The sequence below is a fragment of the Pelobates fuscus genome, chromosome 11 (genome assembly GCF_036172605.1).
Source record: "Pelobates fuscus isolate aPelFus1 chromosome 11, aPelFus1.pri, whole genome shotgun sequence".
Lineage (NCBI taxonomy): Eukaryota > Metazoa > Chordata > Amphibia > Anura > Pelobatidae > Pelobates > Pelobates fuscus.
The window spans coordinates 26003530-26020215 of record NC_086327.1 but is presented as its reverse complement, the minus strand read 5'-3'; the positions used below and the strand labels follow the sequence as shown (position 1 = coordinate 26020215).

At 40.7% G+C, this 16686-nt stretch overlaps 1 protein-coding gene across 1 annotated transcript in view; it reads right to left on the bottom strand.

The window, feature by feature from the left end:
- Window positions 1-16686, bottom strand: part of TBC1D17 (TBC1 domain family member 17) — a 72167-nt gene that overhangs the window by 23300 nt on the left and 32181 nt on the right. The window contains exons 7-13 of the mRNA XM_063436730.1: window positions 7226-7387; window positions 5835-5966; window positions 4836-4939; window positions 3818-3912; window positions 2188-2304; window positions 1836-1936; window positions 1057-1156 (exon numbers count right to left, since the gene is read on the bottom strand). Of these exons, the coding sequence (XP_063292800.1) occupies window positions 1057-1156; window positions 1836-1936; window positions 2188-2304; window positions 3818-3912; window positions 4836-4939; window positions 5835-5966; window positions 7226-7387 (811 nt within the window). The remainder of the gene's footprint in view (window positions 1-1056; window positions 1157-1835; window positions 1937-2187; window positions 2305-3817; window positions 3913-4835; window positions 4940-5834; window positions 5967-7225; window positions 7388-16686) is intronic.

The window sequence follows — 16686 nt, the reverse complement described above, 5'->3', positions numbered from 1 at the left end:
TAAATTTCAAATTTAAAGGGTACCTATCATGACAAATACAACTTAATATTAAATGATAGAGAAACAAATTCTAGATTTCTCTAAAATCAGAATAAACAGCCCTTTCTCTTTCCTGTCAGTCAGTTCTGCCTGTATCGAACCTGTGCCAATCAGCACAGAGATAAGAAGGCTGAGCTCTTTTATGTCTGTCATCAGGGAAACTTTCCCCTGGGCATCTCTCATTATTAAATTCAGCATAAGTGAAAGCAATGCCTGCTAGTGGAAGTAGAGAGGAGGGGCAAGCACTGTGTGAGCACCCCCCCCCCCCCTTAGTGACCCCCCCCCCCCCTCCACCGCCCTCCCCCCCTCAGTGGTCTCTTCCCCCCCCCCAGTGCTCTCTCCTCCCGTTCTCCTCACCCGCCTCCCCCCTGTTCTCCTCACCCCCCTCCCCTAGCTCTGTTGTAGCGTGGCCGAGCTCCGGTCCGGTACGCAGTACAGGAGCTTCTGTTTCCTGTACCCGGCCGGACTGACAGGAGGGGTGCTCACACTGTGACTGCCTAAGTCGCCTATAGGAAACGCCGGCCCTGTATGTGAAAGCAGCAGGAAGAGAGGAGAGAAACCACCAGAACGATTTATTGCAGCAGCTTTGGACAGGCAATCGACAAATGGATAAGTTTTATTTACACAAAGCCAACAAAGTGTTGAGGACTTTTAAGGGAAGCAAGTTTGTGTTTCCCAAACTGGGTTATGCAGGAGAGGTGTATCTCACAGCATGTACAACACCAACTGAAAACATGATTGTTGGGCTCTGCAGGAGACAAGGTGAATGGAAAGAAAACAAAATATCAGTTTTTAATAGTATTAAGGAAAGAAACACTTAATTGTTGCCAAACTAGAAAATTTCTCCAAGTCAGCTACGCATCAAGTTTTGGCTAATTTGTCTTCCGATTTTAGTTTTTTTTTGAGTTCACTTTGAAAACCCAACAATTCCCACTTCGGTGAATAACCCTTATTATGTTTCTGATTAGTGTGATTTAAGCTAAATCCCTTTCGGAACATGATAAAGATATGCTTTACCCAGGAAATCACAGAGTGCGGGATCCAGAACACGCAAAAGGAGGTTCAGCTGGGCTAACTGCTTCTTCATACTCTCCTGGCTTTCCTCAAAGTTGTGGTGCTGAAATGAAAATGAAATGCTTCTATGTACTTATATTTCTTATTGTTATTACTAACAGACATTTGAAATACAGCTTCAAGGATAATACATTAATTATATATATTTTTGCAACAATCTTAAAGGATCACTATAGTGTCAGGAAAACAAAGCGGTTTTCCTGACACTACAGTGCCCTGAGGGTGCCCCACCCTCATGGTCCCCCTACCGTGGTGCTGAAGGGGTTAAAACCCCTTCAGCAGCTTACCTTATTCCAGTGCTGGGCTCCCTCAGTGCTGCCGACCTCTCCTCCCACGCCGACGTCAGCTCCCCCACCAGACTTCAGCGGAGCCGAATGCACACGCGAGGCAAGACATTCAAAGTGTCCATAGGAAAGCATTTCTCAATGCTTTCCTATGGACGCTCTGCGATATGGAGGCGAAATGTGCCTCCAGTGTCGCAGATGCGCCTCTAGTGGCTGTCCGGAAGACATCCACTAGAGGCTGGATTAACCCCAAAGGTAAACATAACAGTTTCTCTGAAACTGCTATGTTTACATCTGAAGGGTTAAAACCTGAGGGACCTGGCACCCAGACCACTTCATTGAGCTGAAGTGGTCTGGGTGACTATAGTGTCCCTTTAAGCTATTACAATTATTAGTTACAGATTATATTATTTTAGAACTTGGGTTCAGTACACTCACCACCAGCTCCATGAATCCTGTGAAACACCAGAATGCATCTACCTCGTTCTGAATAACATACAGGATAGGAGATATCAGGTCACTCATTCCTTGCACGTAACCTAAAAGAGAAAAGCAGCCAGTAAGATTAGTAAGTTAAAGTATAAAGGGGGAAAGATTCCAGAGTAAAAGAACAGTGGATAGCGATATTAGAAAGGAAGAAGAAGAAATAAAAAGAACAAAGACAGACTAATAGGAGACAAAAAAAAAAAAAGGGACAGTGATTAGGGAGATTAGATACTAATACAAGACAGTGGCTAGTCAGGATAGCATGGAACAGAGTATTGGGATTCCAGTCATATGTGCCACGTACCCAAATCAAAGTTAAACATACAGTAGGTCATTAACACATCGTTGAGAAGAACTAGCCCTGGATTGTCATTTCCTTCATAGAATTTGTTGTTACGATCAGTCCGGCTGACATCTCTTTCTGCAACAAACAGACGTGAAGCTTTAATGGAATAATTAATACAAACTGTGAACAATGCTAGAAAAGTCATTTAAAGGACCACTATAGGCACCCAGACCACTTCAGCTCAATGAAGTGGTCTGGGTGCCAGGTCCATCTAGGGTTAACCCTGCCTGCTGTATACATAGCAGTTTCAGAGAAACTGCTATGTTTACAATAGGGTTAATCCAGCCTCTAGTGGCTGTCTCACTGACAGCCGCTAGAGGTGCTTCTGCGATTCTCACTGTGAAAATCACAGTGAGAAGACGTTGACGTCCATAGGAAAGCATTGAGAATGCTTTCCTATGGACTGACTGAATGTGCGCGCGGCTCTTGCCGTGCATGCGCATTCAGCCAATGACGTCGGAAGGAAGAGGAGAGTCCCCAGCGCCAAAGAAGCCCGGCGTCTGAAGAAAGATAAGTGATTTAACCCCTTCCTCCAACTTCAGCCAGGCGGGAGGGGGGCCATGAGGGTGGGGGCACTATAGTGCCAGGAAAACGAGCACTTTAGTGTTCCTTTAAATATCCAAGAGGCTACATGAAGTGTTAAATATGAAGTGGGAAGCACACAGTAAGAACCACTGTCTATATTACTGTATTAGCTGTAGTGGCTATGGTCCTTAGAGTGTCCTTTAAAGATCACCTGTCAGCAAAAATGACTTCACAGAGCACAACATTCCCCCAAAATATGGTGCTAGCAAAGGTATTAATGAAATGTTTTACTTTAAGATGTCCGCATTGTGGGTGTTCATTTCAGATGTGATGTACTCACAGAACGGCTTCCTTTGTAAGGACTCAATTAAGGAAAAAGTCACCGTAAGACAGAACCAAGGGAGCAATATTTATGGGCTATTAGGTTTTTATCTATTCTAGGTACATGCTCCTGATTTATATGTACAGCGTGCAGATGACCTGAGGTTAATAATTTCAAGAATTTTCATCTAGCAGAATTTAAAAACTAAATACAACATCAAGTTGGCTCAAATTAGAGAAAAATCTCCTGAAATCTTGGACCCCTTAAATTCAATTCTTCATGGATTCAAAGCTTCCTCATGGAAACTCGATAATAATGGTCACGGTTATTCACTAAACTGAGAACTTAAAGTGAATTTCAAATTTTAGGCCAAAGTAGCCGAACTTGAAATATAGCTGGCTTACAGATTGTTTCCAATTTGGCTATTTTAGTCTTAAATTCGAAAGTTACTTTGAATTCATACTTCGGTAAATATCTGTGTGTTTTGCAACTTTATTCCAAATCTTACAATCCATGGTAGTTAACCTTGCTCATCTCTGATTTGTTCAGTAAACCGTGGGTTAATCAGTGTCTCCTTAAAGGGACTGTGGGTTTCCTGTGGCAGCCCCAAGATTAACTGAATCTAAAACGCATAGCCTGACAAATAATCCCTGTTATTACAAATCTTTGTACAACAGGTTATTTTTCAGAATGCTATCCCTTTAATGTCACAGCAAGTGTCTTTTTTTTTTTTAAACCAACCTATGAGACTGCGGTAACCTCTCAGCAATGAGTTCCTCTTCTCCTGATCCTCCGTCACAGATTTCCACTGCAGCTTCATGCGGAAATACTCATCTCTGGTAAAAGCGAGAGAAACATAGAGCCATGTGTTAAGCAGTATCCCATGGAGATGGCATTTAGCCCATGCTATCACTCTGTTTTGTTTAGCTGCAGTTTACAACTTGTCACATGTGTGGGAGAGGGAGCGTGTTAACTAGACTTTTACAAGGAAAGCAAGTAGCAGATTGGTTTGTGTTGTGTCGCAGGATCCTAAGGGACTGAAGGGGTTAATTGGCACGCAAACCCTGACTGTGGTCTATTTGGAAAGGAACAAAGTTTAATGACAGCAGGTAAAATGTCTAACCGGTTCTATCGCCATATTACACGGAATCTGCTCACAATTCCCATCCAAATATCCAGATCTGTGTGCTGCAGTAGAAATATGATCTTAAATGAGGAAACTGGAATATTGAATAAATAGGAAAATCTATATATGTGATAATATATAGATGCTTTAAAAAGGAATGGATTCAAGGCAAAAAAAAAAAAACAGATATGTGAGTAAAATATTTACAGCTCAATACGAATAGATAAAAAGAAAACAGATATGCAAAATAAATAAAACTATACATTTCATTTTCCCTATGCAGTTTATTGGTTGTATATGTAAAATTAATCTTAAACCTGTCCTTCTGGTGGATTTATGGAGAAAGCCAACTGAGCTTGCATATTTCACGCAAAATGTCTTTTAAGAGCACGACATATAAAGTCTGTAAGATATTGCGCTAGCAAATGTTTTAATAAAATGTTGCTTTAGGATCTCTGCATTTTAGGTGCCAATGAAAGAGTGCAGAGACCCACATTCAAATGATGAGAAGTATCATAGTTAATTCATGCAATAAAGAGAATTATGCCAGCATAAAAAATAAAAAAAAAAGATGTAATTCGTTCACAATAAACTGGAGATCACAGGGCCACAACAGTGAACATGGAGTCTTACGTCTTTTTCTTAACCAAACTCTTGCGCTCTTCAGTTGTGCTGTCCCATGGATAATACCCAAGGAGAAATTTCCAGGCTTCTTTTCTCAGCCCTAGACTAAGGCCCTGGAATCAATAATAAAAAAATAAAAAAAAAAAGCGCTATCAACAACAATCATTCTTGAACTTAGCAAACATGGTAGATTCATAATAAGAAAGGATAACAGTTTAGGTTGGCCAATCTTGATTTGTGTAAATATCCCAAAATTCTGACTCATTTAGCAGTAACAAGACCACGCAAGGGAGCAATAACCAGTGTTCCGTATCAGCAGAAAAGATGTCAGAGACCGAATACATCTTTCAATATTTGACTGTTAGGCTCAACGGTCACTTGAGGGTTTGTTTGTTTTTGCAAAAACACTGCAGCATTGACATGTCAGGTTCCATAAGGACATCTGAGGTGGGGGGAGAAGCAGAAGGTAGATATTCTTTCTTAAAAGTGATAGTTTTACTGAGTGATAGCCAAGACACAACCCAGTGTAAGGTGGAGCGCTTAAAGGAATTCTTTCTTAAAACACCTCAGAATACCAAGATTTATTTTTAGGTCCCCCCCCCCCATAGCTCCTGGTACTAAATAGGGGATCTATATTGCACAAAACTGAAGGATCTTCCATGAATGACACATATTAGCAATAAAACTCCATAGACATTAAATGGCCATTGCCATCAGCCGTTGCTTGCAACAGCTGATGGGTAATGGAAGTTGTTCGAAGCACCACCCGTTGTCACATTTTACCAGTGAGGCAATATATGTTACTACTTTGTCTCATATATACTTTCTTGTTGTGTTAGAATTTCAATGATGGTCAAAAACAATCTGAGTTTACACAGGAAAAATAAGACATTCAATGTTAAATAGTAACAAAAAAACAAACAAAAAAATTCATAGTCCCCCAAGTATTTACAAGCTAACTAACGACTCTTAACTAGGTTGAAGCCAATTCTGTTCCTTCACACTTACTCCAGAAAAGATACGCTTCTTCAAGACATCTTCATTGATCACTCTGCCTTCAGGGTCAAAGCAACACTCCCACTCCTGCTCACTGACCGGTACCTGGCGCTGTATGACGGGGCGTTCTCCCAGCTCCACTTGCTGCAATGGGTGGATGATAATTAAACACACCAAGCAACCATCTTATCCATGTTAATATTTCTATGTTCCCAGCCTTTAATCACTAGCATGCTGCCGTTTACTTGAACATCAAGCGGGAGCACACACTGACCCAAACGAAGATAGCTTTGATTGCAAATCCGTATTGAGGTATTCTGAAAATGTGTCACCTTGCACAGCAGTGAGATCTTTGGTCTGGTCTGTATGTGCCCTCAACCAATGGTCAAGTAGATCTCAGAGAGAATGTGTTGAAAAGCTCAGAACCTGACAATGTTCTTATCATTTGTCTGCAGTTCTCAAGCCCATGACTGGAAAAGCAATGTATTCACAAATTTTATTTAAGGTTTTATTTCTCTGGAGATTTAAGTGAAAATAAAGACCTATACTAAATAGGCCTAGCAGTTAGGGCATGTTTAGAATAATATAATAAAAATCTAGCATTTTTTTTTTAACAGAGCTCAAATTTCTAAAAATGTTTTGTTTGTTTTTTTATAAAAAGCTTCCACTTTTACATAGTTATTTACTAACGTGAGAATTCCAGGGAATTCGAAGTAAATTTTAAATTTAAGGTTAAAATAGCTAAACTGGAAAAACAATGCTTTCCGTTGGGCTACTCTAGCCTTCACTTAGAAATTCACTTTGAATTCCCTGCAATTCTCACATTCATGAAAAACCCCTTTTATGGTCTGTTTTGGTCCTCATCGCTGGGTTTTTCTTCAGACTTAAAAAAACCCACTCTTTCTGCATGTTCAACAGTTTCAGAGATTTCTGATATTCTCCGCCTTCCCTTAATTTAAAATAAAAAAAAATAAAAGAATCAGAAAAATAAGGCTACAAAGGCTGTCATCATCATGTTTAACAAAAGTCTATAGATAATATATGTGTGTATAAAAAATTGTGGTCAGATGGAAAAGTGGTAAAACCCTACTGATTAAAGGAAAGTTGTTTTGTTCATTCTCTACATTTGTCAAAGGCAAACCTTCCAAAAAGCTTGCTTCACACACAGCGGCACTGAAAGACATTGTCCCTGCTATTTTCCCAGAATGCCGAGCAGTACAAGTTTACAAGCACAGAATTAAATCACTTTTTTCGTTTCTACAGGCTCCCTTTGCAACGCTAGACATAAGGTAAAATACAACACGACTTTCTGAGAGAAATGCAGGAAAGAAAAGGTCTTTTGGTTCGAATTTCAATCTGTCCCTCAGCTTCAATAGATTATAAACTAATTTTGTGATACTTACACAAGTGATCACCTCAAAGCCTGGCTCGTCCTCTAGCCCAACGGCCATTTCTGATAAGGGCCTTTGGTATGTCCCATCATGTGGTCGCAGTGCTCCACGGAAAAAGTTGGTAACCTTAGAAAATCCTCCAAATGTGGCAGAGTAGGGATCCTGAAAAAATCTCTAAACAGATTAAAAATAAATTGTTTAAGATGGCATCCTTCTCGAGAGCACATCTTGGTGGCAGTTTACAATTAAAACAGTTTAATTTAGTTTAGTTACAATGTCATTTTACCATGGCTCAAATTATCACTTGCCCTCGAGCTTGCCTAGTAATAACACAGGACTTGACATTTCTAGCCCGGATTACACATTAAATTCCACAAATACCTATTAGTGGGTGGGCTTAAGGGGCTGCATTACAACTACAAGCATGGATGCAATTAAAGTATCACAAGACTGAGTCGGCTCTATTCTGGTAGCACACAGAAGTGTAAAAAAAAACAAAACACAACTTTCATAATGTGAACTAGCAGAATCGCAAAAAAATAAATACAATAAATAGTAAGAGTGTGTGTGTGTCTGTCAGTAAGTATGTGTGTGTGTCTGTCTGTCTGTCAGTGAGTGTGTGTGTCTGTGTGTGTGTCTGTCAGTGGGTGTGTGTGTGTGTCGTTTAGTGTTGCAATGGCCGCGGTTGGACAGTGGAGGACCTGGAGATGCACGGAGGCATGCAACACCACGTCACATTCCAACGTGACGTCGACGTGCTCCACCTTCACAGGGTGTCAAGAAGTAGCGGAAGGATCCGCTTTGGTACAGGGTGCGGACGGCACCATTTGGGATATACCAGAGGCCGGGCTCCAGATTCGCATACTGGCAGTGGCAATGTGAGTGGAGTCTGCTTGTTGGCTAGAGGGGTGATACTGGGATTTAGTAGAGGAGAGGACTGTGATTGTAAATGGGGGGTGCTGTGGTTTAGTAGAGGGGGATGCGTTTTTTTTTTTATACTGTACGTTTCAAAATAAACCTATGTTTCTATGAAAATTTACGTTTTATGGGTTTTTTTGCGGCCCACAAACTTAAACCTTGTTTATTTGGCCCTTGCTAGACTGAGTTTTACATGCTTGATCTAGTATATAACAGAGAACTGATGGGTTATACTGTAAGTGCAGTCGTCGTTGGAGGCGGACAAAGGGAAACAATAACTTTAGCTTGTCCAGCTGTATAAACCCATGGACCAAAAGGATGTCACTTCAGCTAGCAGTGTGCAAATATAGGAGGGAAAAAAATGGAAAGAATGTCGCGGAGCACAAAATATGGCATGTGGAATAAATAATATGCTTATGACATGGTATTCAAACTATATAAGATTAAGAACCTAATGAAAGACTTCTGAGACTTTATGTCTTCATGCAAGTTCTCTCACCTGAAGACCAGCAATCCTGGAATACAATTTAAATACTGAGAATGCAATTCTAAAATAAGAGCAATATGCATGTCTGTCTTTAGGGGCGCTGCAGGAAAAAAGGTTTCAGTTTAGTTTGATTGTGGCCGGGCACCATCTTGTTGGTATGCAAAAGTTGATTGTTGGTATAAAGTAGTTGATTGTATCTGTCCTCTCAGGCCACTCCAATGAAGCTTAAATATTGAGGTGGTCCTTACACCCCCAACGCCATGTGTCCAAATCCTACTGGCACAAATAATGCCAGTTACCTACCTTTTTATTTGCAATTGGTGCTAAGGTGCAAATCAGTTTGGACAATTGTGATCAGAGCTCTCAGTAAAATTCCTGAAGGAAGAGTTTTTGGTTGTCTTTTTTATGTTGATGGTTTCTTCATTTTTGTTGCTTTTGAGTAAAAGAGAAGGGAGGATACCTGTACTTATGTACAGTTTAAATGTCCTTAACCCCTTAAGGACACATGACATGTGTGACATGTCATGATTCCCTTTTATTCCAGAAGTTTGGTCCTTAAGGGGTTAAAGGGACACTATAGTCATCAGAACAACTGCAGCTTATTGTATTTGTTCTGGTGAGTAGAATCACTACCTTCAGGCTTTTTGCTGTAAACACTGTCTTTTCAGAGAAAATGCAGTGTTTGCATTACAGCCTAGTGATAACTTCACTGGCCACTCCTCAGATGGCTGTTAGAGATCCTTCCTGGGTCATGGCTGCCTAAAATGCATCAAAACATTCAGTATCTCCTCCCTCTGCATGCAGACAGTGAACTTTCCTCATAGAGATGCATTGATTCAATACATCTATATGAGGAGATACTGATCTGATCTGCCTCCTTGACAGTCTCAGCCAATCCTATGGGAAGCATTGTGATTGGCTCACATAATCACTTCTGATGAGGTCAGTCAAGCAGGCAGATCAGGGGCAGAGGCAGTAGCTGCAGTATTAAATAAAAGTAAGACTTTACTATATTTAGGGAGGCAAGCGGTACCAGAGGGGCTACATGGTGTTTTTAACACTATAGGGTCAGCAATACATGTTTTGTTCCTGACCCTAGAGTGTTCCTTTAAATTATACAGACCTTGTTGTTCCATTTGTAACAAAAAAGTTTCAAAAAGTAAATTCAGTTTATTATTTGCTGAATAAGCTGTACTTCTATTTCAAGCATAATACTTTAATAAACACTGCATATCATGTTCCCATTGTAACAAAATGATTTTCAATTTGTAAAAAAACTACTCCACTATACTTTTTTTTTTTTCTTTTTTCAAAAATGACAATTTTTTTTCCCAGCTTTTCATTTCTATTTTTCATGGCTTCAAAATGTCCAGAAATTTTACACTTCTAGTTGGTCCACAAGTTGCGGACTGGTCTGATATCCGAGAACCTTGAATATCTGAGGTTGAAGCAAGAACCCTAGACAAACAAGCACAACTTGGGCGCCACCCACAGGACAATTAACCGTGGTACAACATGCAAACATGACAGAGCAAACAATTGTTCCAAAGTGTAACGCTAAGACCAACCAGCCACAAATATCCTATAAAAGTGAATAAGGCAGCAGGGAGACCAAGATTTGATGATAAGCATCTAATGGAGATTCATAACATAAGTATAAGGAACAACAAAAATAAGCACTGTCAAATGCAGAGACATTTTCAACAATTTGTGGTGCAATGAAGATCATCTAACAATGATTTAACGTGAGAAAGGAAGGGACTGCGTAACTCATTACAAAGATAAAAAAAGGAACCAAAATATAGAAGATGCCACCTACAGTTTCTGAAGCAACACAATGCACCCAGCTGTTACAAGAACTGGGGGGCAAAGATACACAGGCATCAGCAGATATACGGCAAAACGGGAAGCAATGCCCTGAAAACTTTTTTTTTCCTTTGATTTAAATGAAGCCTAAGACTGACAATGCCTGTACATATTATGACGCTTTTCCCCCATGGAAAACGGTCTGCAGATACTGCTGCAAGGATGCAGTTTTCACAGTTATAAGAATCTGATGTGCCAGTCTGAAAGCATTCAGTGTAGGAGATTGCTAAGCGCAGCACCTGCAATGTTCAGAGGTGAGGGGGGATCAGAAATGCTGCAATGGACGGGTACAAAACATTGAAAGAGACAAAGAATTTGCTAATGAGAAACAGCATAGATCAGAAAAAAAATTAAAAAAAAAATCCTGGTCTCAGAAGTCAGACACCAAACAGAAGATAATCGTTATAAAAAGAGGTGTATACGGCATCGTTCTGCAGAGACTTAGACCAAAACACACACTGTAACTGTAATAATAAAAATAGGCAATCTGCAGAGACTAGCATTGAAATAGCCAATGCAGCTGCAATAAGAACTGGATAGTATGCAGAACACAGCACCAACAGCGGTGTATCTACCGTGAGGCTGACAAGGCATTTGCCTTGGGCTGCACTTTCAAGGGGGCGGCAAAAAAAAGCCACCCCCCAAATGCCCTGCCTGCCTCTTGTCCTGGGGGCCCTAGAGCTTGCCGGCTAGCCACCTTATAGTCCCCCCGAGGCTGGCATCTACCTTATGTGGGAGGTGGGTGGCGAGGGAGCACTCTCCCCTGAGTTCTCAGTGATGCCAGAGCCGGAAAATGACGTGACTCCGGCCCCGGCATCACTAAGAGGCGCATGAGGGAGCTGAGCAGGATGATCAGAGCTCCCTCGCCACCCGCCTCCACTCTGCGTCGGCCAGCCAGACTGCCTGTCGAGCTGCAGCCAGCCCCTCTGGACCACAGGTAAAAATCCACTCCAGCACTCCCAAAGGTAGGGAGGCTGGGTGGATTAAACTTGAGTTTTTACATTTTAAATTGTGAGTGTGTGTCTGTCTGTTAGTGAGTGTGTTAGTGTGTGTCTGTTACTGAGTGTTAGTGTGTGTGTGTCTGTTACTGAGTGTTAGTGTGTGTGTCTGTTACTGAGTGTTAGTGTGTGTGTGTCTGTTACTGAGTGTTAGTGTGTGTGTGTCTGTTAGTGAGTGTTAGTGTGTGTGTGTCTGTAAGTGAGTGTGTTAGGTTGTGTCTGTTAGTGAGTGTGTTAGGTTGTGTCTGTTAGTGAGTGTGTTAGGTTGTGTCTGTTAGTGAGTGTGTTAGGTTGTGTCTGTTACTGAGTGTGTTAGGTTGTGTCTGTTACTGAGTGTGTTAGTGTGTGTATGTTAGTAAGTGTGTTAGTGAATGTTAGTGTTTCTGTTAGTGAGAGTGTGTGTATGTGTGTGTCTGTTAGTGAGAGTGTGTGTGTGTGTCTGTTAGTGAGTGTGTGTGTGTGTGTGTCTGTTAGTGAGTGTGTTAGTGCGTGTCTGTTAGTAAGTGTTAGTGAGTGTTAGTGTGTGTATGTTAGTGAGAGTTAATGTGTGTCTGTTAGTGAGTGTGTGTATATATGTTTGTCAGAGTGTGTATGTCAGTGAGAGTGTATACGTGTTTGTCAGTGAGTGTGAATGTGTGTCTGTCAGTGTGTATATGTAACCGAGAGTGCGTGTCTGTCAGTGTATGTATGCGTGTTTCCGCGTGTCCGTGTGTGTATGCCTGTCAGTCAATGTGTGTGTCTGACACTAAGTGTATATTTGTCTGTCAGTGAGTGTTTGTCAGTGTGTATCCGTCAGTGAGTGTGTCCCAGTGTGTGTGTGTGTCTGACACTGAGTGAGTGTGTATGCATTTCTGTCGGTGAGTGAGTGTGTATGTGTGTCTGTCGGTGAGTGTGTGTGTAACTGTTAATGAGTGAGTGTTTATGTCTGTGAATGTGTATGTTTCAGTGAAAGTGTGTGTAGGTTAAACAGTGTGTGTAACAATGACTGTGTATCTGTAAGTAAGTGTATGTCAGTGCATGCATCAGTGAGGACGTGTGTCTGTCAGGAAGAGAAATTTGGAGAAGGGGGGTTCCTGAGTTTTGTCATGCCTTGGGCACCAAGAAATACAAAGCAACCAAAACTGGTTAAATATTTTCATAAACAAGAGCTAAGAATGTCATACAAATGCTCAGATGAATAATAAATGCAATAAAAACTATTTGTATATGTCACACAATGCATTGGGCAGTGTGGATATATTCAGTGTAACCAAAAAAAAGATTGCGGTCCCCGGTATGGTGCTGCAGATGTCAGACCAAATTATGTAACTGCAGCAAACACGGGGTCTTCTAAACAGCACTGTTTGTCACCACAAATGATGACACTGCAAAGACAATGGGATTTTAGATATGGGTAATAAAATTACTGCAATGCAACTGACTGAGGTCATTTGTATAGTGCTGGAGAATTCAGTAACAACATGTGTGGAACTGCAAAGAAAGAAAGGAGTGGGGGAAAAGGACATCTCATATAGTGTTGCTAGAGCCACTGCCAGCATAATGGTATTAAATGCCGACATTTTCAAGGAGTTGCAGAGAATATGAGCAAAGTGTAAATAGAACAGGGACCAGGTATTCTATAAAAGCATAGCAGAATTAAAACATGCCAAGCTCACGTGTGAATGGTAAAAATCAGGTTCCTCGGTACTGTGAAGCATAAACTAAGAGCACGGCAGCCAACGCAACGCAAAAATAAAAGAGTATTCTGCATAACAATGCACAAAGTAACCCCGAGACACAGCAACAAAATACTATGCATACAAATACCTGCGTCAATATCGGTATAATAACAGCAAAGTACATGTGTGCGAATATTATTGCACAAGCAACCACTGGGACAGTACAAACGTAATTAAAGATTTACTGCATTAAACTACTTACAATATTTAAAGGGACACAATGGACACCCTTTTAAGAAGACATTTAGGTGAGCACTCATTGAAGTGGTCTAGGTGCAGTGTCGCAGGTTCCTTAACCCTGCAATGGAAATTATTGCTGTTTTAATAAACTGAAATAATTACCTTTGAGGGTTAACTCAACCTCTAGTGGCTGTTTTCCAGACAGCCACTAGAGCAACTTCCAGGCAGTTAGGCGACTTTTGGTCGCCTAAAAACTGGCGCTGGATGTCCTCACGATATGCATCAGGATATCCAGCGTCATGTAAACCTTCATAGGAAAGCACTGTACAATGCTTTCCTACGAGGGAAGTACTAATGCGAGCGCGGCCATCGCCGCACATACGCATTTGGTCCTCCCGCCAGCTGTCGTCGATGTGGGAGGAGCCTGAACCAACGCCAAGGGATATCGTCGCTCGATTCAGGTAAGTCAGAAGGGGTTTTTAATAGAGGGGGGGGCGCTATAGGGAGTTATAGTGCCAGGAAAACAACTTTGTTGTTTCCCTTTAAGTGCAAGAGAGCAATGAAAAAAATAATATAATGCCACTGTGCAAAATAGGTACAACAGGAAATTAAAAATGTACTTCTAGGTGGAAGAAATACAAGTTTTAGTTGGAGTGTCACGCATGTGTACAGAGCATACAATACAGACAATGCAATTAGCACCCAAAAACAATACATAAAAGGGTGTAATGCCGCTAGCCTAGAAGCAAACGAGTTAAGGCCCTGCAGTGGACAAATTTTCAGCAGGAAATTACTAAATATATGCCATCTAGAAGGTTTCTAATGCTTTCCTGTCTGGAGACTGTATATAGCAACCCTTTAACAGATGGCATGTGCAAGGATTCTGGGTGTTAGAGATGCTCATTGCCTGTTTTCACATGGCACAGCAGTACGGAGTTAAAATGCCAACTTCAAGGCTCTTAGATGTTCTCCAAGAGATGTAGTATGGCATACCATGACAAGAAGTGGTGCAACCTTCCCAGTAAGGCCTGGTATAAGCCAGTATATAAGAAGGACCTTAAGCTGTGCAGCATCAAAATTCTAAAATATATCTGTCTCTGTGGTTGACTGTGGTAGTGGCAGAATTACTAAACCAGCTTGAGACAAGCTGCAGTACTATTCTCCACTTAGCCAAACGTGCAAAGAGGGAAAGGGTCCCACAGAGAGAAAGGGTCCCACATTAAATAAAATCAAAAACTGAGAATTTATTTTTAAAAAGTCGAAATATGAACATAACTGAACGGAGTACCACATCCAAGAGGAAGAGACATAATTATTTTCTTTTGCTCAGCTGCTAGTGTTGACTAAGAGTACATCAACCTGATGTGTAGAGATTACAGATTACAATTTTACAAATAATATACAGAGAATTTCTATTGTTGTCAAATCTGATACAAAGAGAGGAGAAAACCATTTTACAATCATTTTGTTTTAGAGAAACATAGAATGTGACAGCAGATAAGAACCATTCGGCCCATCTAGTCTGCCCAAGTTTCTAAATACTTTCATTAGTCCCTGGCCTTATCTTATAGTTAGGATAGCCTTATGCCTATCCCACGCATGCTTAAACTTCTTTACTGTGTTAACCTCTACCACTTCAGCTGGAAGGCTATTCCATGCATCCACTACCCTCTCAGTAAAGTAATACTTCCTGATATTATCTTTAAACCTTTGCCAATCTAATTTAAGACTAGAATGTAAGCTTGATTGAGCAGGGTCCTCTTCAACCTATTGTTCCCGTAAGTTCTTTTTAATTGTCCTATTTATAGTTAAATCCCCCTCTCATAATATTGTAAAGCGCTACGGAATCTGTTGGCGCTATATAAATGGCAATAATTATAATAATAATAATAATAATATCCTCTTGTTGTGGTAGCTTTTCTTCTTTTAAATATAGTCTCCTCCTTTACTGTGTTGATTCCCTTTATGTATTTAAATGTTTCTATCATATCCCCCCTGCCTCGTCTTTCCTCCAAGCTATACATGTTAAGATCCTTTAACCTTTCCTGGTAAGTTTTATCCTGCAATCCATGAAGCAGTTTAGCAGCCCTTCTCTGAACTCTTTCCAAAGTATCAATACGGTCTCCAGTACTGCGTACAATACTCCAAGTGAGGTCTCACCAGTGTTCTGTACAACGGCATGAGCACTTCTCTCTTTCTACTGCTAATACAGTATACAACCAAGCATTCTGCTAGGCATCAATTAATTCAGAAAAAGGCAAGGACTAATGCATATTGACAAAATATGGCCAATATATATTTAGTCTATGATCCGGAAGAAGATATAGCCTGTAGCCTGACATACCAGACGTTACCAACCAAAGAGCAGAGATCCTGCTCCAAAACCAAGGACAGAGAAGCATGGTGGGCTAAGACAGGCTATGGTCAAGAGTTTCAAGAATAAAATTAATAAAATGACCCATGTACAAAGCAAATGTGAGTGGTATACCTAATAGTGACAGGTGAAAAAATTGCTCAAAAACACCCGTGTGGTATCCCCTATACCAACACTAAAATATACATACAATACAAACATCCATTGTGTTTGTATTGTATAAAATGACCCATGTTTCCTAATTATTCCACTCTCTGTCTTGACCGTGCTTTATGTATGACTTATTGATGTAGCGCTGCCTGTCTTTAAGAAAGATATTGTAAAAAAGATCCATGCTATGTCTGCAAGGAACTGGTAAATATTATGTTCAGACTAAAATCCCAAGAAGGGTTCTACAAGAGTTTAAGGATAGTCATTATGTATTGACCTACCACTGAATGAACCATGGATGCAAAAATAAATTAGATAGAAGCTTTGCTTTAATAATTAACTTAAATGACCATAAGGGAAAGATTGCCCCAATAAGGTACCTGGTGGTTTTTGTGTTTTGTTTTTTTCTTTCCCAAAAGGACCTGAAAGACCTGGAAGAAGCAAATGCTTCCTCTCTGTACCTCCAATACCTATAAACCTGCCATACAAACCCCACTCACAGCTTACTATAGAGGAGCCTAAAATGTACAAATGTACAGTTGCAGTATTCATCTTATAGCTCCAAAACAATTGATAGAACTAGCAGTATCCTGACTACAGCTATTTTAAACTAATGCAGAAGCTCTATTCATCCTATGTGAATAGTGCTGAATTACATGCCCCATGAAGTGCTGAATTACATGCCCCATGAAGTGCTGAATTACATGCCCCATGAAGGGCAGGGGCGTTGAAGGAGGGGCCAGTGTTGGCCCCTCAAAAGCCCTGGCTTTAAAATACACCAA